The following is a 17,946-nucleotide window of genomic DNA, read 5'->3' as shown; positions in this document are numbered from 1 at the left end:
AAACGTCCCCGAACTTCAGAGACAGACTAATCAGCGCAGACATTGGTAGTAGAAGTAAATTACCAATACAGACTTTCTTGAAATCTAGACGCAAAAGCACTTTCCCATGTCTGCACTGCTCCAGCTGTTCGATTATTATTGATACATACTAATAAAACCTTTCCAATCAAGGGCTTTTCCACTTGTGAAACAAATTTTATCATATACCGTATTAAATGTTCATGCGGCTTGGTTTACATTGGAGAAACGACACAACTGATACGAGACCGTATAGCCAGCCACAAATCCACGATTCGATGTAACAAAACCTGGTTACCCATTCCAGACCATTTTCAAACGGCTAACCATAACTGGTATCAGTTCAAATTTCAAGTTATAGAACATATCCCGAGACCACGTAGGGGAGGCAACCATATTCGCAGACTTAAAGAACGTAAATCTTACTGGATTCATACATTACAGACTTTGGCCCCCAAGGGATTGAATAGGGAGTTTGATCTATTGTCATGTTTATCAGATTAATAATTATACTGTAATGGCTACATAACATCATTTAGTTGTCTGGTACCATTTGCGATTATTAAGTGATTTTATACCAAGTTACATACTAATCTGTATTGTTTCTTGCTCTTCTAGACACGCTAGAATGTTTTCCATCTCTGGACCAGGTAATAATACCATAAAACCGTCTGTTTGACTCGCTCTTTGGTTTTCTTCTTTCTTTTTCCTTCCTCCCTCTATTTCTCTTTTTCTTTTATCAATAGCTTATCATAGCTTGATTTCTTTTGTTTACACCACCAACCTTATACATTATAAATTAAATTCTCTGTCATCGGCCCAAGAAGCAATGTTGGAGTCTATCCACCTAGGCCGTTGCCAAGACAACTATACACAAACATCATCTAGACCTGACTCCATCTTTGTACTCCCTACACCTTGTGACCACATGCCTCCGTTGCTATGCACCCGTTTAGGCACTTTCCGGTTCCGGGACGGACATACTTCCGGTCCAGATATAAGAACACAGACTGCTCACACATACTCCACACTGGCTAGACTGGCAGACGTCCTTATACGATTCTTTACTACATTTTCAGGTATTTTCTATTCTGTCCTCTACTCTGCCGGTATTTTATGGTACGGTCTTCCATCTTTAGGGCCCCCCCCCCCCCGCTCATGTAACTACACTCTTGGATTTGTATAGCCAAACCTTAAACCTGGTATAAACAGTCAATGATATGAGTTTCATTATTGTTTAATCATGCAATATTTCCAATATGAAAATTTCTTTCTTTATCCCTATACACCGGATGTTCCTACTTTATGGATTTATAATACATAATGTCATATAAACTTTACGGATCTCTATCTCTATTTTATAGACGTCTATTTACATACTAATACCACTACTTCTGATTTAATATACATGCACGGTATATTAAAATTAAATATTTGTTTTCCACAGCGACAGTGATAAAGGCCGTGGATTGGCCGAAACGTCATTATTAAGTCGCTTCAACTGATGTATTCATATAAAAACGCTGATTACATATGAAATAATATATGATACATGGCTTTGTTAAAAAATAAATCTATTCAACTTGCAATATATTTTCTTGTTTTCTTGTGAGTGCTGGGGTAATCGTGACTATACTTTGGGACTTCAGCCCAACCGCTTTGCACCACACCGTCAACATAGGTGTGCATCCCATATACATTTTTTCTAGATTGGTCCTTATTTCTGGCACAGAAAATAGCTTATTTAATAATATGGGCATTGTGCCCTGTTCACGTGTTTTGCCTATGTTTGAAAAAGCTCCCGACATATATGTTAAACGTAGGTTGTGACAGGTTGTGACAGGTACTTAACAGTGGCATCTGTCATCATAGACTTTAAAGCTTACCTAACTTTTCAGAATAAGTTGTCATATGTGTGTACATGAGGAATAACACTATTTCTGGCCAATATATGACTTGTATGCTGCATTTTCTCTCTCTGTAGGATCTCTCTCCAATTCTCAGTTATCTCAGAGCTAGTGGGCAGAACCTAACTGCTTCATGTCTTCTATACACAACACACACATAGAAAGAGAGAGAACATGATTCTCTTCTCTAACATATATATGGAAGCTGCAGCAACATGGAGGAAATTATATAGCAGTAATGAGCAGTGTAGTTGAGAATCCAGCACTGGGGTGACATAGAAATCTTACCAGCAGCCTGTGTCTTTTTCACGGTGCTCCTGCTCCCATTTCCCTCTCCATAGACTTGTATGGGCAGCGTGTCTGTCTATTTCCTCCCTGCACCCTCCTCCTGCTCCCACCTCCATAGACTTCTATGGGCAGGCAGTGGACACACCCCCACCCTCTGCAGCATGTCAATTCTGCTCTGTAACCATTGACTGACTTTGCTTGACAACAGGGGGTGAAGAGCAGATCACAGGAAGGGAGACACCTAGTGGCAGTAACTTCACACAGAATTTGCATGGATAAAGCAACTCCATTCTAAAAATACGTAAAGTACAGAGTTGATCTATATCAGGTATACTCTTAGATCAGCATAGGTTGTTTGAAAAGTTAGTGTCCGTTTAATGGTATCCGTTAAATCGATTCCTAGTGAACTTAGGTCATGAGAGTTCATGTCATATCCGTTAATCCGATACCATTACAGTCTATGGGTGGCAAATGCCTATATATATATATATATATATATATATATATATATATATTTATTTTTTTGTTATATTTTATTTATTTATTTATTTTTTTGTAGAATCATCTGGGATGGAAAAGCGTAGGCTTCTAAGCCATGTCTATGATTGATATATTAGGAATGTTTGATAACCATTTACCCGTTGTTTTGGCAGATGCTGTAATAAGAAATTTTACTGTATTTACGGCTTCGGTGACAATCCATTTCAATGTTCTTACCTGTTGCATGTGACCAAGAACATTTTTCCTACAGTCAAAGGTTCCTTTTCCTTCTTCTGAATACAAATTAAATATAAACTCTGTGCTGTAATTTTCACTGCACTTTTCATTCCTTAAATAATAGAAACACAAAGTCAACTTAAATCACATATTTGGATATTATTAGTGAGATTTGACAAATGTGCTTTTATAACATGGGATATTTTTTAGCAGAAAAAATCTTAGATAAAATCGATCAGTTTGATTCTTCACTAGCATGGGTGTGGGTGTCATAATTCTTGTAGCCAATGGCTCAATGTTGAGGAAGTATGTCACAGCCCCAATGAATATGGGCTCTTCATGAATAACGATACAGTATAATTTGAACACATATCGTCACTTTTCGGTAGCCCATCAGAAGGATCCGGATGTCAACATAACTGATCATTTCTTGTCACGAACGATAAGCCGCTGTCAGAGTAGTCTGGCAGCAGATAATTCCCTCTCCCCATTGAAAATACATACACATGCCGAGCGTTCATATATATGGGGGAGTTTGGATGAATAACTTTTTTAGCCAACAGCTATCTAAAGTATATGGCCACATTTAGGCACCGACTTATCTTTATCACCCTTTTAACATCAAGGTTCTGTCCCTATCTGCACTACCATAATCACATACTGTATGTCTAAAATGGTCACATATTCCTCTTCTGAAATACTTGACGCTGCTAATAGCATCTTTCTTGCTCCCAGTTTTTAACCTCCCATGTGTTTTTTCATTCCTTTTCTCAAATCAGAACATTGCCTCCGTCTCATATAGCTCTCCTTTTACGAACATAATGGCAAAAGTGAAAAGCTCCCTGCCTTCCAAAAGATCAACACACTTCTCTTTTGACAATCTGGAAAATTTGATCATCCATGCATTTTTCAAACTAGAAGCCAAATAAAAGGGAGATGACATTTGATAAGGTGTTCAAACCCTAATCCAGGCTTTTCTTTTTCTTTTTTTGTTCAGAAGACCATATTGAACTATGGTCGCAATAAAACTGGAAGTGTCATGAGACAGTAGCACTTTAGATACAGGCATCTATAAAATGCCAAAGGGAATAGTGGACACTGTTCTAGCGGTAGTTGGAGGACAGCTGCCGGCTGACAGGGCTCTCCTCCAGAAGTTCTGCCCAGAAGTTCTGACATCATCCTCAAACTCAGGTCTGATAGGCCTATGGGAAAGTAGTTGTAACGTAACTCTATTAGATAGCTTAGTTATTGACTCAGTGTAAAAAAAGTACTTTTATTGTACTACATGTCGTATGCACATTAGGTTCAAAATGTCTGGCAACGTGTAGTCCTACTTCAATGTCGCATGGCATCATAGGCGGGACATGTAAAAACCACAAGCAAGGTGCCTCAATGCTGTGGCAGCATTAAAGGTGTTCTCCAGAGAGAAGAAATTGATGGCCGATCAGCTGTTTTGAAGAAGCCGCAGCGCACAAGCGATCGCTGCTTCCCCTTCATTCCGGTCACTTTTCTGTGAATCGCTGACAGACTTGTATCAATGGTTCACAGTATTACAGATTTCTCCCATTCACTTGAAAGCAGTTATATCAATCCCTTCCCAACCAATGCTGTAATAATAATTGTTACTGTATTTACAGTTTAGGTGACAATCCATTTCAACGTTCTTACCGGTTGCATGTGACCAAGAACATTTTTCCTACAGTCAAAGGTGGCTTTTCCTTCTTCTGAATACAAATTAACTCACGGGCTAAGCCCACTCAACTCAATAAGACTAGTGTGTTGGCTTTATAGCCGATACTTTGTGTAAGGGGCAGGATCACGCTTTTATATAATATATATATATATATACACATACAGAAAAGGTAAAAAAAAAACTTTTCCCCCCTCGGTGACGTTATATTAGGTGTCCCCTATATGTAAATAACCCCTTGAACGGTCAATGGGGCGTTTTTTTATTTCTAAACGGCATGGGGGCATGTTACTTATCACTCTGACACTGTCCAATCAGCTACAGACAGTGTGAGAGCGGCTTGTGCTGTGTGATCTTTCTCTCGAGATCACACAGTCTTGTTGTTCTGCAGAAAGCGTGCGCGCCCTCACGAATGCGCTCACGCCATTCGAGCGAACATCTCAAACGCCGCCGCTCCAGACTATACTCCGACCGCCACAGAGCAGAAGACGAGGAAAATATCTACTCACATCCAGGCATTGTCACCACAGAACAGAAGACGAGGAGAAGATGATCTACTCACATTCAGGATCGTAGGGAACGGCAACGTTGGAGATGTGCGCGCTCAATGTATCTGCTCAATGTATGTGTGCCAACGCTTGAAGGCCACACACAGACCACCCGTAGGGCCTGTGAACCCTAGTACAACTTAAAGACAGATTCTGTTATAATATATTGGCAGCTACATTTATTATAAACGTAGTATGCAAGTAATTTATTAGGAAACGTGAATTGTAAAATTTGTTATTTATAGTTTGTACTTGGTATTTCCATATAAGATATACTGTATGTGCCTTAAGAAGTAGTGGCTGTAGTTTTACACATATATTGCATACTGTAATTCTCAACCGCTCAAAAATTATGTATTTTGGAGCTGGAGGATGGGACAGTGAAAGAAAATTTTGTTTTTTCACTGCTAAAAACAGTAGAAATCCATCTGCAGTATATTTGATGAAATATATGGTCAGAATTGACATACCTTAAAATTAAGCCTCTTTTCACTGTAGTCTTCATTTTTTCTGTGAGATGTTCAACATTTGTCTGTTAAAAAAAAAGGAGGCAAAAATATTTTTGCGTGTAGTGTCAACGATATAGGTGGAGCTTTATCTATATTGTTAAAGAATGTGCTTTTTACAAAAGGGCGAAAGTGGAGCAAATTGCCTCAAATTTATCAAGATAGCGCACGTGGAATGATAAAATTGGATCAATTTGCTAGACACATAGAACATTTTTATTTTCCTTGCGCCACCTCATGGCTGCCATACTTAACATATGTATTTTGTGCAATTACAAGGTGCACCATGTTAATACATTTTACGACTCTTCTTAGTCGCACCCCCTTTCTTTAGTCACTTTCAAAACGGTCAAGCGAGGTATAAAAAAAAAAAAGTGTCCAAAACGCATAATAAATTTGGTGCACAGAATGTTTTTGCCACAATCTCTTCAAAATGACACAATTCTGGCGCACTTTGCTAAGTAAATCTTCGCCAATGTGTATAAAATATTATCCTACTGTACTCCTATCATGCAGTATATTATTTTGAAGCCATAAGTTTCTTGATCATTAGCACCAGTTATTTCAATATGGCTTAATGCTGCAGATCTATGCCTGATTTAGTTGCTGTGAATCTTGCAATGTCTTATAATTATGCAGAAGATTTATGAATGGTCTTCGATTAAAACCAATTCTCTTTATTTCAGATGACGCCTGCCATACAAGAGTGTGCAAAAATACCAGGTATCATCCAAAAAGACATATCCTTAAATATTTTGCTGGGACTGTAGTGGTTACAGTTGTCCGTGCACTCCAGGGGAAGACTGGGATTACATAAGAGAGTCTGGAGAATTGGATGGGTGAGAAGATCACCGGTTGTATGGCTTGGTATTTGACAAAACAGACCTGTAAAAGTGTGAAGGATTCTTTGGTGATCTTTTATTACCTGTAAATCATGTATTGAAAATTTTTCTTCATAGATGTAAGCAGCATCTGCACCTGCAGCAAAGCCTGACATGGTAGCTAGATATCCACAGTATCCTCCCATGGTCTCAATGATGAATACTCTCCTCTTTGTCCCAGCGGCTGATTGCTTGATCCGATCACATGTCTACAAAGAAAGATAATAGACATATTTATATACAAACAGGTAAAAGGGTCCATGTATGCTGGCCGATACAGATTACTGAAAAACAGAAAATTGTCATATCTTTACATATATTAGATACAATATTTTTATCTATCTAATGTATTATGAACAATATATATATTTCCGTGTGAAATCCCACAACACTCAACTTATATAAATGCAGACATCTTCACTTGTCAATCATTTATTCAGATTCCAGTCAGAAAGAAAATTGGGCCTTGGGAAAAAAATAAAGCAGGGTCCCCCACCAACCATTTTTACACAATTTTGCATGTATTTTCAAAAGCAGCTTTATAGCTATATGTGTACTTATTACTCAAGCGTTTATATCTAAATACCACCATAGAGTACCCAAACAATACTATCATTCATACCCAAATAACATTGCCATACAATTCCTAAAGGACACTCCCACACAGTGTTCAAATAATTTTCCCATATTCTGCCGAAAGCAGGCAAATCTCCCAGGCGCCGCATTTTCTTAAAAATGTACCATCCTTTCCCCGTCTCTGTAGTTTTCTTCACTCCCACGCATTGTTTCAGACAACATCCTGACGCCGATGCCGGCATTAGGACATTATCTGCGGTGAAACCGGGAGTATGGAGGACTGTAGGAACATGAAGAGGTAAGTATCTGCAAGACTGGCCAGAGGGGGGCTGGTCAGATCTATAGTAAAGGGGGTCTGGATTGCGCAGAGAGTTTTAATTTTTCGTTTTCATTTAAGAACCTTTTTTTTCCGTTGACATAGCCGTATGAGGGCTTGTTTTTTTTGATGGACCAGTTGTAGTTTTTTAATTTATCATATAATGTACTGGGAAACTATTTTTTTTTATGTGGAGTGGAATGGGAAAAAACCCAAAAAACAGTGATTCCTCCATTGTTTTTTGGGTTTCCTCTTTACGGCATTTAACGTGCGGGAAAAATGGTCAAAAAAGTAGCACGTACCCCAAAATTGTACTAATAAAAACCTTTTGCCCAGCAAAAAAAACAAGCCCTCACACCGCTCAATTGACGGAAAAAGAAAAAAAAAATTCTAAGTCTCAGAATGTGGTGACACAAAATAAGTATTTTTTGTAACAAATTGTTTCTTCTTTGTAAAGGTAGTAAAACATAAAACACAATATAAATTTGGAATCACCGTAACCGTATTGACCTCCAGAAAAAAGTTAACATGTCGTTTTTACCGCACGGTGAAAGTTGTTAAAAAATCTAAACCTAAAAAACAATAGGAATTTCTGTTTCCTTCCCAATCCATCCCACAAAGAATTGTTTTACCGTTTCCCAGTAAATTATATAGTACAATAAATACTGCTATTATAAACTACAATCTGTCCTGCAAAAAAACAAGTGCTCATACGGCTATGTCAAGGGAAAAATACAAAAGTCGGGCTTTTGGAAGGCAGGGAGGACAAAACGAAAATAAAAACCGGAAAAATGGCTGCAGCGCAAAGGGAGTAAAATGACCTCAATTTTTGAAAGTCCCGTACAACATATAATCACAAACTATCTACTCAGCTGCCTTAACAACTGAGGGCACCTTACAGTGTCGCAGACAACATGATACACAATAGAACATGCAAACATGTCAACTAACACTGAAGGCGATGTGGGTTAACCCTTCTGACACAATGCTCATATTACCAGAATTTCCTGATCATGGGACTATAAGATGCATGAGAATTGGATTATTTATCACCAGTGCTCCCAGCTATTTACTGGCTCTGGGCAGAAGGTCTATCAGTTCCTTGAAGCTTGGTATGCTGGGAGAGCAAAACAGCCCTCATGACAGGACAATCACTCCCATTATTCCTATGGCGATGGCAGATTGTTCCTAGTCTCATTTTCAGATGGTAAAATATGAGGGGAACCAATGTCTAGTGCAGCGGACTGTTTTTGCGCAAATTGTTATGCAGATGTTAAATAAAAATTGATGACAAAACAGTGGAGACAAATACTTACTGTAGTAATTGTATTAAGGGCTGTATCGGCCCCAATGCTAAAGTCCGATCCAGGGACGTTGTTTGATACAGTGGCTGGAATAACAACAAGTGGTATACACAGCTCTTCATACTTGGAACGTCCCTCCATCAGCTCCAGGCTGCCTGTGAACGCCTGCAGGAAACACGCTGTCATTACATATGTGAACACTTGGAAGCATTTGCAAAATGAAATCTAGTTCCCACATCTGCTGAATGGAATAGCTGCAACATAGTGTCTATGGTGTCTGAGAAACTTAGGGACAGAGATACAGGGCTATCCTTAATGAAGGGGAACTGGAGGCCTAAAACACCAGTGCTCAACTAACACATTGAGGCTTCGTTGGTTTGCCGTTGTTCTGTTCCGTCTTAGGAGCAAAACAATGAAATACAAGAAACGCCAGATCCGTCGCATTACGTAAACCAACATCGTCTGACAGAACCCATTGACTTTAATGGGTTCCGTCGGGTTTCAGTCAAGATATCCGTCAGCTTACCAGACAAAATAGAGCAAGCATGCTGCGCAATTCTGTCTGGCATTTCTAACCAAGTCTGCAACAGTGGCTCCTTATGTGAACAGAGCCTGATAGCGTTATCTTAAATTTACAGTTTTTAGTTACATTTTACTAATTGTTTTTACTTTCTATTGTTATATTTCCTGTCATTTAATGTAGGACTCATCAGGACGATCTCTTATTGAAATAAAGGTGTAATAACTTGAACTCATGTTGAGATGTAAACCACCTCATATGCGGCCAGCAGGACTCCACCTCTTTAACACAATTTTTAAACTCAGTAGTGAATGTTGTATCTAAGCACAGATGATTTTTAGATTCTACACAATTCAACATTCGGGAGTTCTGTCTGCGAGCTTGTATAGCCTACTGCTTTGTGGATGAGCTGGTGTAGCTGATAGACATTTCTGCTTTACAATAACTGTATTAACAGTTAATCTGACCTCTCAGAAAGGTGGCACCTTATGACGGTGACACATTGAAAGTATGATCTATTCTACTGCTGACCTTTATCTATGGGGATTGCATGGCTAAATGCTGAATTTTCTGTATTTGTTAACTAGGATTGTGGCTCATACGGGCAAAAATCCACTAATTGGAAAGTGTGTCCTAAGGGGCGTAAATATAGAGGGTGCAGAGGTTGCAATTACACATGGGTCCAACTTTCTTAGAGTACCCAACACCCACTATGCTACACAAGGTTATTCTGCAGTGAGTTCACATTACATGGATATTAAACAGGGGTAATTATTCCTGTAATGTGAAATCACTGGGTTCATTATACGGTACTCTATACTATAATATCATGTGTGCAATATCGTTGTATGATGCGGTGTTTATCTTATTGGCTGTGACATGTTTAGTACTCATGCTGTGACATAACTGCAATAATTATCCCTGTAACGTGACATCACCATATTCATGGGCTCAATACTTTGACATCGTTGTGTGCACTGTCCTCCTTTTATTGTGATCCGGTGTTTATTATACCATTAGCTGTGATATCACAGTATTTGTTATTCCTGTTTTGTAAAATCACTATATCCCTATATGGTGATACAATGTGACGATAATTACTGTACTGTGACATCATTGTGTGTATCTTTACTGCACTGTGACATCGCTGTGACTATTATGCTGTGCTGACATCACTCCCCCTATATTTGGCAATGTATATAGAATAGATATAATATAAAATTACCTCAAAACCTCCAATAATAATCAGTCCATGTATGTTGAAGTTGCTTATATTGCTACTAATTTCTTCAAAGTATTTCTTGGGCAGCACCCTATGATAACAAGCAGAAACATATTATATTATTATTATTATCAAAGGCAATGCCTTCACCCCAACAGTCACATTAAAATTAGAAAAACCCTCCCGAACATGTCACTTTTTTATTGTAGATTTTGAATTTATAGTAATATAGTTGCCGCATAACTTAGGTGCCTGAAGTGCATTTTCCCAACTAAATAACATTTTATTTTTATTGGAGATAATTTAATGGGCAGAGAAAATAGGTTAAAAATCCAATGCGAGCTCAGCAGATTTAATAGTCAAAGAAAATCCATAATATACAACTCCTGAGGACGCCGCTCACGGAAAAACATGTCGGGAGGACAGCGCTCTCTCGTTTTAACAACGATGTGTTGTCGAATGTAGCAATGATAATCTAGCTGTTTGCGGACTACAGCCACTTTTCTCTGTATAGCACTTACATATACCGCGTGTTATACGGTCAATACTACTGTTATATAGCAGAGTGGTAATGTGGAAATAGGGTATATCGGCAATTTGTAAATAATAATGGATATATTTATGAACGACATGTACTAGGGTCTGTCCTTTTGAATTTTTGTGGTGTTGTTCCATTTAACTTTTTAGTGACATAACTAATTTTAGCCTTAAGGACAAGTAAAGAAAAAACAAAAAAACAAAACAACTTTCCCCCTCTGTGTTCCACCGGTCAATACTATTTTTTGTTCAATGTAGCAGTATGAGATCTTGCATTTTTCCGGACAAGTAGTAGTTTTAGGAACCATTTTGGGGTACATGCTGTATAATGTATTGAATAACTTTTATTACATATTTTTTTTGGGGGGGGATGAAAAATATTGCAATTCTGTTTTGAGATAATATGTTAACTTTTTGGCGATAACCAAATTTATATTAGTTTTTTATTTTATTTTACTACTTTTGCATAATAAAAACACTTTTTTTTTTACGAAATGATTTATTTTTATGCTACCGCATTCCATAAAATGGAAGGGAGCTGTATGAGGGCTTGTTTTTTTGCAGGATGACCTGCAGTTTTCATTGATTTTTCTTTTGGATTACATAGAACTTTTTGATTCCTGTTTTTGGGAGGGGGGATGAACAAAAAACAGATATTCTGGCATTGTTTTTTTAGTCTTCTTTATTATGGCGTGTGCTGTGCAGGATAAAGAACATATTACATTTATAGTATGGGTCATTACGAATGTGGTGATACTAATTATGTAGGGTTTTTTTTATTCTTTGGGAAGCAAAAATGGTTTTCTTTTAATTTTTTTTTAACTTAGGATTTTATAGAACCTCAATGACATCCATAAGCTCTTATAGTAAAGTAAAGCAAAGAAGGTTCCTCTATAGTCAATATCCACATAGTTTCCCTGTAAATCTATCAGCACATTACAGGTTGGCAGATCAGACATTATCCTGGATCATTTTTCAGAGCATGTCATTGCCCTTTCTTGGTTGCAGATTTCCGTTATTTCCAATTAAGTTGTACAAATCAGATATATTATTGACTTTTCTTGTAGGTCAGAAGTTCTTCATTCACCAGATTATAATGACCCAGTCTTACAACTGGCAGACACCAGGACAAATTCTGCAAAATTGCTATATGCAAAAATAATCATGGGGTAGATATTGATAGGAAACCTCAAATTAAAAGTTGGAGAAAACGTATGAAAAAAATTACCTTTTTGTTCCAAGTCGTGATCCACCTTGTCCCGTCCACCCGCCAACACCTCCCCATCCAATTTCTTCAATCTAGTTGCATAAAAATTATGATAATGTAATAATTTAAAACCTCAAAATTTAATACAAACATTGTAGCATTATTTATTTTATTTTTTTTAAACTTAATTTATTACAGCATTTATTTCTGGGAAAATGGAAAGGGAGTTGAACTTTTAGAAGACACTGTTTTAAGTAGGTGCTTACTCAGAAATCATAGGGCTTAACAGCAAAACTTAGAATGGGCCTTTATCCCCATTGAGGGCTCCAACAAATGTACAATTCCCCCTTGTGGTAGCTACAGGTAAACACTATAACCGTTTGTTGGGTAGCAGGATAAACGCTCCTTCCTATGACTGGCCCTACAGCGGTTGTGTGGTTTGCCTCTATGGAAGGTATGCCACTGGTTTTAAGGGAAATAAAAAGTGATTTAAGCAGAATTTATGATAGTATTTATGTTCGTCCGTATTGTTAGTTTTACTTCAGGTCAGTTTTATATAATTTTCTAGGACTGTAATGATTGATAACTATTTTGTCTCATTACTGCTGGATTAATGGGTTAAAAGTTCTCTACTTTGCACTTAATAACATTATTGAACTAGGAAGGTAATACATTTGCACAATTATTAAATTAGTTTTCTGGGACCTTGATATTGATTGCTTATTTTTAGGGTACCCCCACTAATAAGCTGAGAGAATTGGCTGCGGCGCCATAGGATAGGCCATCAATGTCAAAGTCCTGGAAAACCCCTTTAAAACAGTAAAACTACTTTAGCCCCTTAAAGGCTATGGGAACCTTTGGTGCCTTTTTTTAATGAAATGTATGTATTTTGGAAACTATTCACTTTTGTAATATTGTTTTATAAAAAAAAAAATTGCTCTGTTTTAGTGCTGCAGCTTCTATGTGATCTTCGTACATAGAAGCTGTAGAACGCAGAGGGCTGGACGATGGCTTGGCACAATCAGGCTTCTTTATGCCTCGGACGCATCATCTAACCGTAATACTGATAAAATCAAAGTTGATCAGTTGATTTTTTAAAGGGGATCTGTCACTTGGCTTATGCTGCCCTATCGGAGACCCAGATTAAAGCGCGGTGTCACTTACTTTGAAATAAAATCCCAGTTTTCTCCAGCAGTCCATATTCATGAGCTGCGGCTCCCTCACGCCCTCGTGCTGCAGATTAACCGCTTTCTCCCCATACTGTGCATAGGGAGAAAGCTGCCAATAAATGACTCGTGGGCTTGCCTATCCGCAGCTCATGAATGTCAAGGACTACTTACCAGTTTTATACAGAAGTACAGCATGCTATGTACATTATGAACCCATGGAATGCCATAACAGATCTATACCACATCACAATTCTGTGCATGAGGCCTAAGTTTGTGCATAGGCTTTAGCTGCTGCCCCTGTTATTTTTCCGAGTAGGTCTTAGTACTACAAAATAATCAAACTCAAATCTTGCTGGTTATTTATTTTTTTGAATATTCACTGCTGCCACCTAGTGTTCAACAATTGGAAATTAACACTAGCAATCCTATGAGTTAGGACTCAATCACATGAGAGTGAATCTCGTCCGTGTGCTGTGCGTTGAAACAACGCACAGCACACGGCCACATCGATTTCAATGGGGCTATTTTCACGCAGCGGGTCTGTTGCGTGAAGCTCACTGCATGTCCTATATTGGTGCGTCTTTACACACCTAGCCACCCATTGAAGTCAATGGGTGCATGAAAACCACGGACAGCACATGGATGCACATTACATAAAAAAAAAAAGTGCTTGCAAGTGCGTGAAAAACACCTGTGCACACGGATGCCTAACGCAACGCACATGAACAAATTATACGTGCGTTTTTCATGCTCGGAAATCTGTCACGCTCGTGTGAACGTAGCCTTAGGGATGTGCATGTGCTCATACAGAGTAGATTTTGTTTTAAGGCAGAAGATACCATTGAAGAATTGAAATATGCCTATTTTTAAGACAAAACATTGTCTTAATGCTTCTAACTTGCCTGAAGATAAAAAAAACAAAACACCATTATAATGTGTGCGGTTTGTGTTTTATTGGGGTTCTCAATGGAGGCTGCTCAGAGTCCTAAATCTCTTTTGCCACAGATTAATAAATCATAATATATATATTATATACATACACACGAAAGTCCTTAACAGTGGTTTTTGTAAGAGAGAATGATTCCGTTTCAGCTGCCACCTCCAGTCAATGCTTTTGGTATGAGACGTGTAAAATGGTCACATTTCATATAAACAAAACAAGTACCTGTCCTTTAGCAAGGCCCTCAAATCCATCATGGACAGCAAACATCCTGTGCCCCTGGATAATGCCAATCCTGACAGTGGATCTCACAGCAGCATTCATGCCAGCTGCAGGGGCTCCAACATTAAGTACAGCCAGGTTATATCCACTCTACAAGTGATGAGAAAAAGTCAATGACAAAATAAACTCTTCAAATTACAGAATTCACAAGCATTTCAGCATTCTTTTTGTTGTTTTGCACATATTATGCTAACACACAAGCAATATTCTAGCAGTATAATTGGTTTCTTCCTAGCTCCTTTGAATCTATACACTTTGAACTCTTATTATGGTCAGCTAAGTGTTGCGATCTCAGTCTGACCAACAATATAGACCATGCTCACATGTGTAAACTGGAGGTCAGTATCGCCTCTGTGACTGACTACCTGTGAACTACAGGATTACATCACCACCAGTCAAATCCCTTCCTGCAGCTCTGAGACACCTCCGCTCCCCCCCCAGCTTCACCTTCCTTGTTAGGCCCCATGCACACGACCGTGCCCGCAATCACAGCCCGGGATTGCGGGCACGGCCGGCCGCTGACAGCCGCATTTTCGGGCCGTGCTCCCATACAAAGTATGGGAGCACGGCCAGCAAAATGCGAAAGAACGGACATGTTCCATAATTCCCGGAACATTTCCACGGCACGGACACCCTTCCGTAGTGCTACAGAAAGGTGTCAGTGTTCAATGAAAGTGAATGGCTCCGTTTTTGCGGACCGCAATTGTTTTTTACGGTCGTGTGCATGGGGCCTAAGTCTGTATTTCCCCCATGTATATAATGCTTCTGAAGAGATTATTTCTGCCCTATCCAAGAAAGCAGGAGTGCAGTGATCTAATAGGAGAGTCCATACAATGATTTGCTGCAGAGTTATAAAACTCCCCTGACTTACACTGAGGGCTTAGGCTATGTTCACATCTGCGTCAGGGCTCCATTCAAACGTTCTGTCTGAGCTTTCCATCGAAATGGAGCCCTGACTGACAAACGGAAACCATAGGTTTCAGTTTCCATCAATATTGATTTCAATGGCGACGGATCCGGTGCCACTGGTTTCCGTTTGTGTCAGTTGTGCAAGGGTTCTGTCGTTTTGATGGAATCAATAGCATAGTTGACTACGGTATTCATTCCGTCAAAAAGATGGAACCCTTGCACAACTGACACAAACGGAAAACATTGGCACCAGATCCCTCACCATTGAAATCAATAAATCGATGGAAACGGAAACCTATGGTTTCTGTTTGTGTCAGTCAGGGCTCCGATCCAACGGAAAGCTCAGACAGAACGGAGCCCTGACGCAGATGTGAATGAAGCCTTATTCAGACAACAGGGAAAGCAGGCCGTGCGACAGCCATTTTGTAAACGGCCCGTCACACAGCTGTATTAAAATGAATGCATGTTTATAGGGCTATTCCCATGGTCCGTAAAAAAAACGGGCGTGTGACATGTCCTATTTTTGCCCGTTCTTCAATAGTCTCAAGTCTGAGGGATCTGTGAAAACGGGCCCCACACGGGTGCAAATCGGGCATGAAAAACTGCAGTGTGAATATAGCCTAAATGTATAAACTATATGCGAGTGCTGTGTGCAGAATTTCTGTGAGATCCAGCTTCACACTGCTCTCCCCCATCTCCGGCTTGTAAGAGCTGAGAGGGAGAAATCCATCACCAGCAGGAGGCAGAGGAGACAGGCTAAAGCTGAATTACATAGGACATACGGAGACTCTGCATTGTGAGTTAGGGGACAGAAGTTTTACAGTATGTCACTGATTTATAACTTGCAGGAGGCAAGGAGAGCAGTGTGAAGCTGCACCACCGAGGGATACACAGATTCTGCAGTTACTGGACAGCAGTTCTATGTCATTGATCTATCACTTGCTGCCCTTAGATAGGACTCAGAACAAATGCAGTATGAAGAGACTCTTCCCCCTCTGCAAAGCCAGGGGTATCATGGGAAATGTAGGCTGCATTAGGGGAATCATATCAGAGGGAAGGAAGCAACCAAGATGGCGGCTAATCAATAAATTGCCCATCTACTAAACAGGTATACACAAGGCATTTACAAGAGCTGCACTATATAGGCCAAAAAAAATGTGCTGGAGTGCTTCTTTGTTTAAAAACATGGTAATGGAACTACTGAATACTGTAAACTCCCATATAGGGTTAATATCTGAACCTAATAATGACATTGACGAATCTACATCATGTACAAATCCCCAATGTCACAATAACACACTGAGGACATTGCAGACCTTTGTAGAAGGTGGTCTTATGTGAGCCAGAGTCCTGTAGACATTCCAGTTGTTTTGAAAACTCCTGTAAAAACAAGTTACTATTAGGTATTGAGGTATAAGTTTATGGTTTGTGTATGCATAAAATAAATCCTTTTAAAGTGAAGCTCCAAATGTAATTAATATTGGCTATATAATCAGTAAATGCAATATCAAGCATATTTGCCTTTTTTTTAGATTTTTAATTATTTTTCAGTTTCTTTATACTATGTATTATAGTCTAAAGCCAGCCAAAACATCCAATGGTTGGTTTATTTTTGTACTATGAAAAAATATCTCCTGTTGCTATCTGGAAATAAACGAAAGGAAAAAGTAAAGTAGCAAAAAAAGGTAATGAAGATATAACACAAATGCCAGATTTTACATTTGATGACTATACATCCATTGTGTTACTTCACTTTGAGAACTTGGTAAAATGTTGGTAAAACTTTGTTGGTGTGACAGTATTGCAACAATAATTTGCATCGTTATTGCCACGATGGTACAACTTGCCATTATTTCATATTACCCTGGACGTGACTATCGGATAGATTGGGGTACAGCAAGGTGTGTTATCACTTAAAAAACACATTGCTTAGAGCTGTAATGTGTTGATCCAGCATACAGCCTAGAAAGTGAAATGACCGTAGACCGGAAGTGCTTGCCATATAGCTATTGCAATAAGTAAATCCGAAATTAAATGGTGACGGATTGTGTTCTGTCATTCAACATTTTATCAGTGCATGTATCCGAGCACTGGGGCGACTGTTAGGGTCCTCACCTCTGGTTTGCAAAAATCAGGGGGATCATGCTGATGGGGATCTCACTGCCAGCTTAAATCATGCCACTGATGAATTTCATAAAACGTGGTTCTGCTAGAGTCTATATGGAGACGATGAATAGATGTCTATTGTGTCTTCCTAAGCACCGGAGGCCCTCCTCTCCCCATTTTTTTCTCGCCTCCCTTTCCCCCTCTTTCCTTCCTCTCTATACCACTTCAATGTAACGCCCTCGGTTATTTTGTTTATAATTTTTCACCCCTATATGTTTGTAGTCTAATGGCAATCTCCTTTTC

The 17,946-nt window shown here is 39.0% G+C and overlaps 1 protein-coding gene and 1 long non-coding RNA gene across 4 annotated transcripts in view; one reads left to right on the top strand and one right to left on the bottom strand.

Moving 5' to 3' along the window:
* LOC142742314 (uncharacterized) overlaps positions 1-1,570 on the top strand; it is a 77,101-nt gene extending 75,531 nt beyond the window's left edge. The window contains exons 3-4 of one of the 2 annotated variants that reach the window (XR_012881348.1): positions 637-668; positions 1,466-1,570. This is a non-coding gene — a long non-coding RNA (uncharacterized LOC142742314). Of the gene's footprint in view, positions 1-636; positions 669-974; positions 1,092-1,465 lie in introns of those variants that run through there. The other variant, XR_012881349.1, reaches the window with a different exon arrangement.
* Positions 1-17,946, bottom strand: part of PFKM (phosphofructokinase, muscle) — a 122,932-nt gene that overhangs the window by 6,288 nt on the left and 98,698 nt on the right. For both annotated transcript variants that reach the window (XM_075851917.1, XM_075851916.1), the window contains exons 14-21: positions 16,854-16,917; positions 14,572-14,718; positions 12,259-12,329; positions 10,497-10,584; positions 8,764-8,916; positions 6,600-6,764; positions 5,639-5,700; positions 2,931-3,042 (exon numbers count right to left, since the gene is read on the bottom strand). In XM_075851917.1, the coding sequence (XP_075708032.1) occupies positions 2,931-3,042; positions 5,639-5,700; positions 6,600-6,764; positions 8,764-8,916; positions 10,497-10,584; positions 12,259-12,329; positions 14,572-14,718; positions 16,854-16,917 (862 nt within the window). The remainder of the gene's footprint in view (positions 1-2,930; positions 3,043-5,638; positions 5,701-6,599; positions 6,765-8,763; positions 8,917-10,496; positions 10,585-12,258; positions 12,330-14,571; positions 14,719-16,853; positions 16,918-17,946) is intronic.

Source organism: Rhinoderma darwinii, chromosome 2 (assembly GCF_050947455.1).
Source record: "Rhinoderma darwinii isolate aRhiDar2 chromosome 2, aRhiDar2.hap1, whole genome shotgun sequence".
NCBI lineage: Eukaryota > Metazoa > Chordata > Amphibia > Anura > Rhinodermatidae > Rhinoderma > Rhinoderma darwinii.
This window is presented reverse-complemented; position numbering and strand designations above follow the sequence as displayed.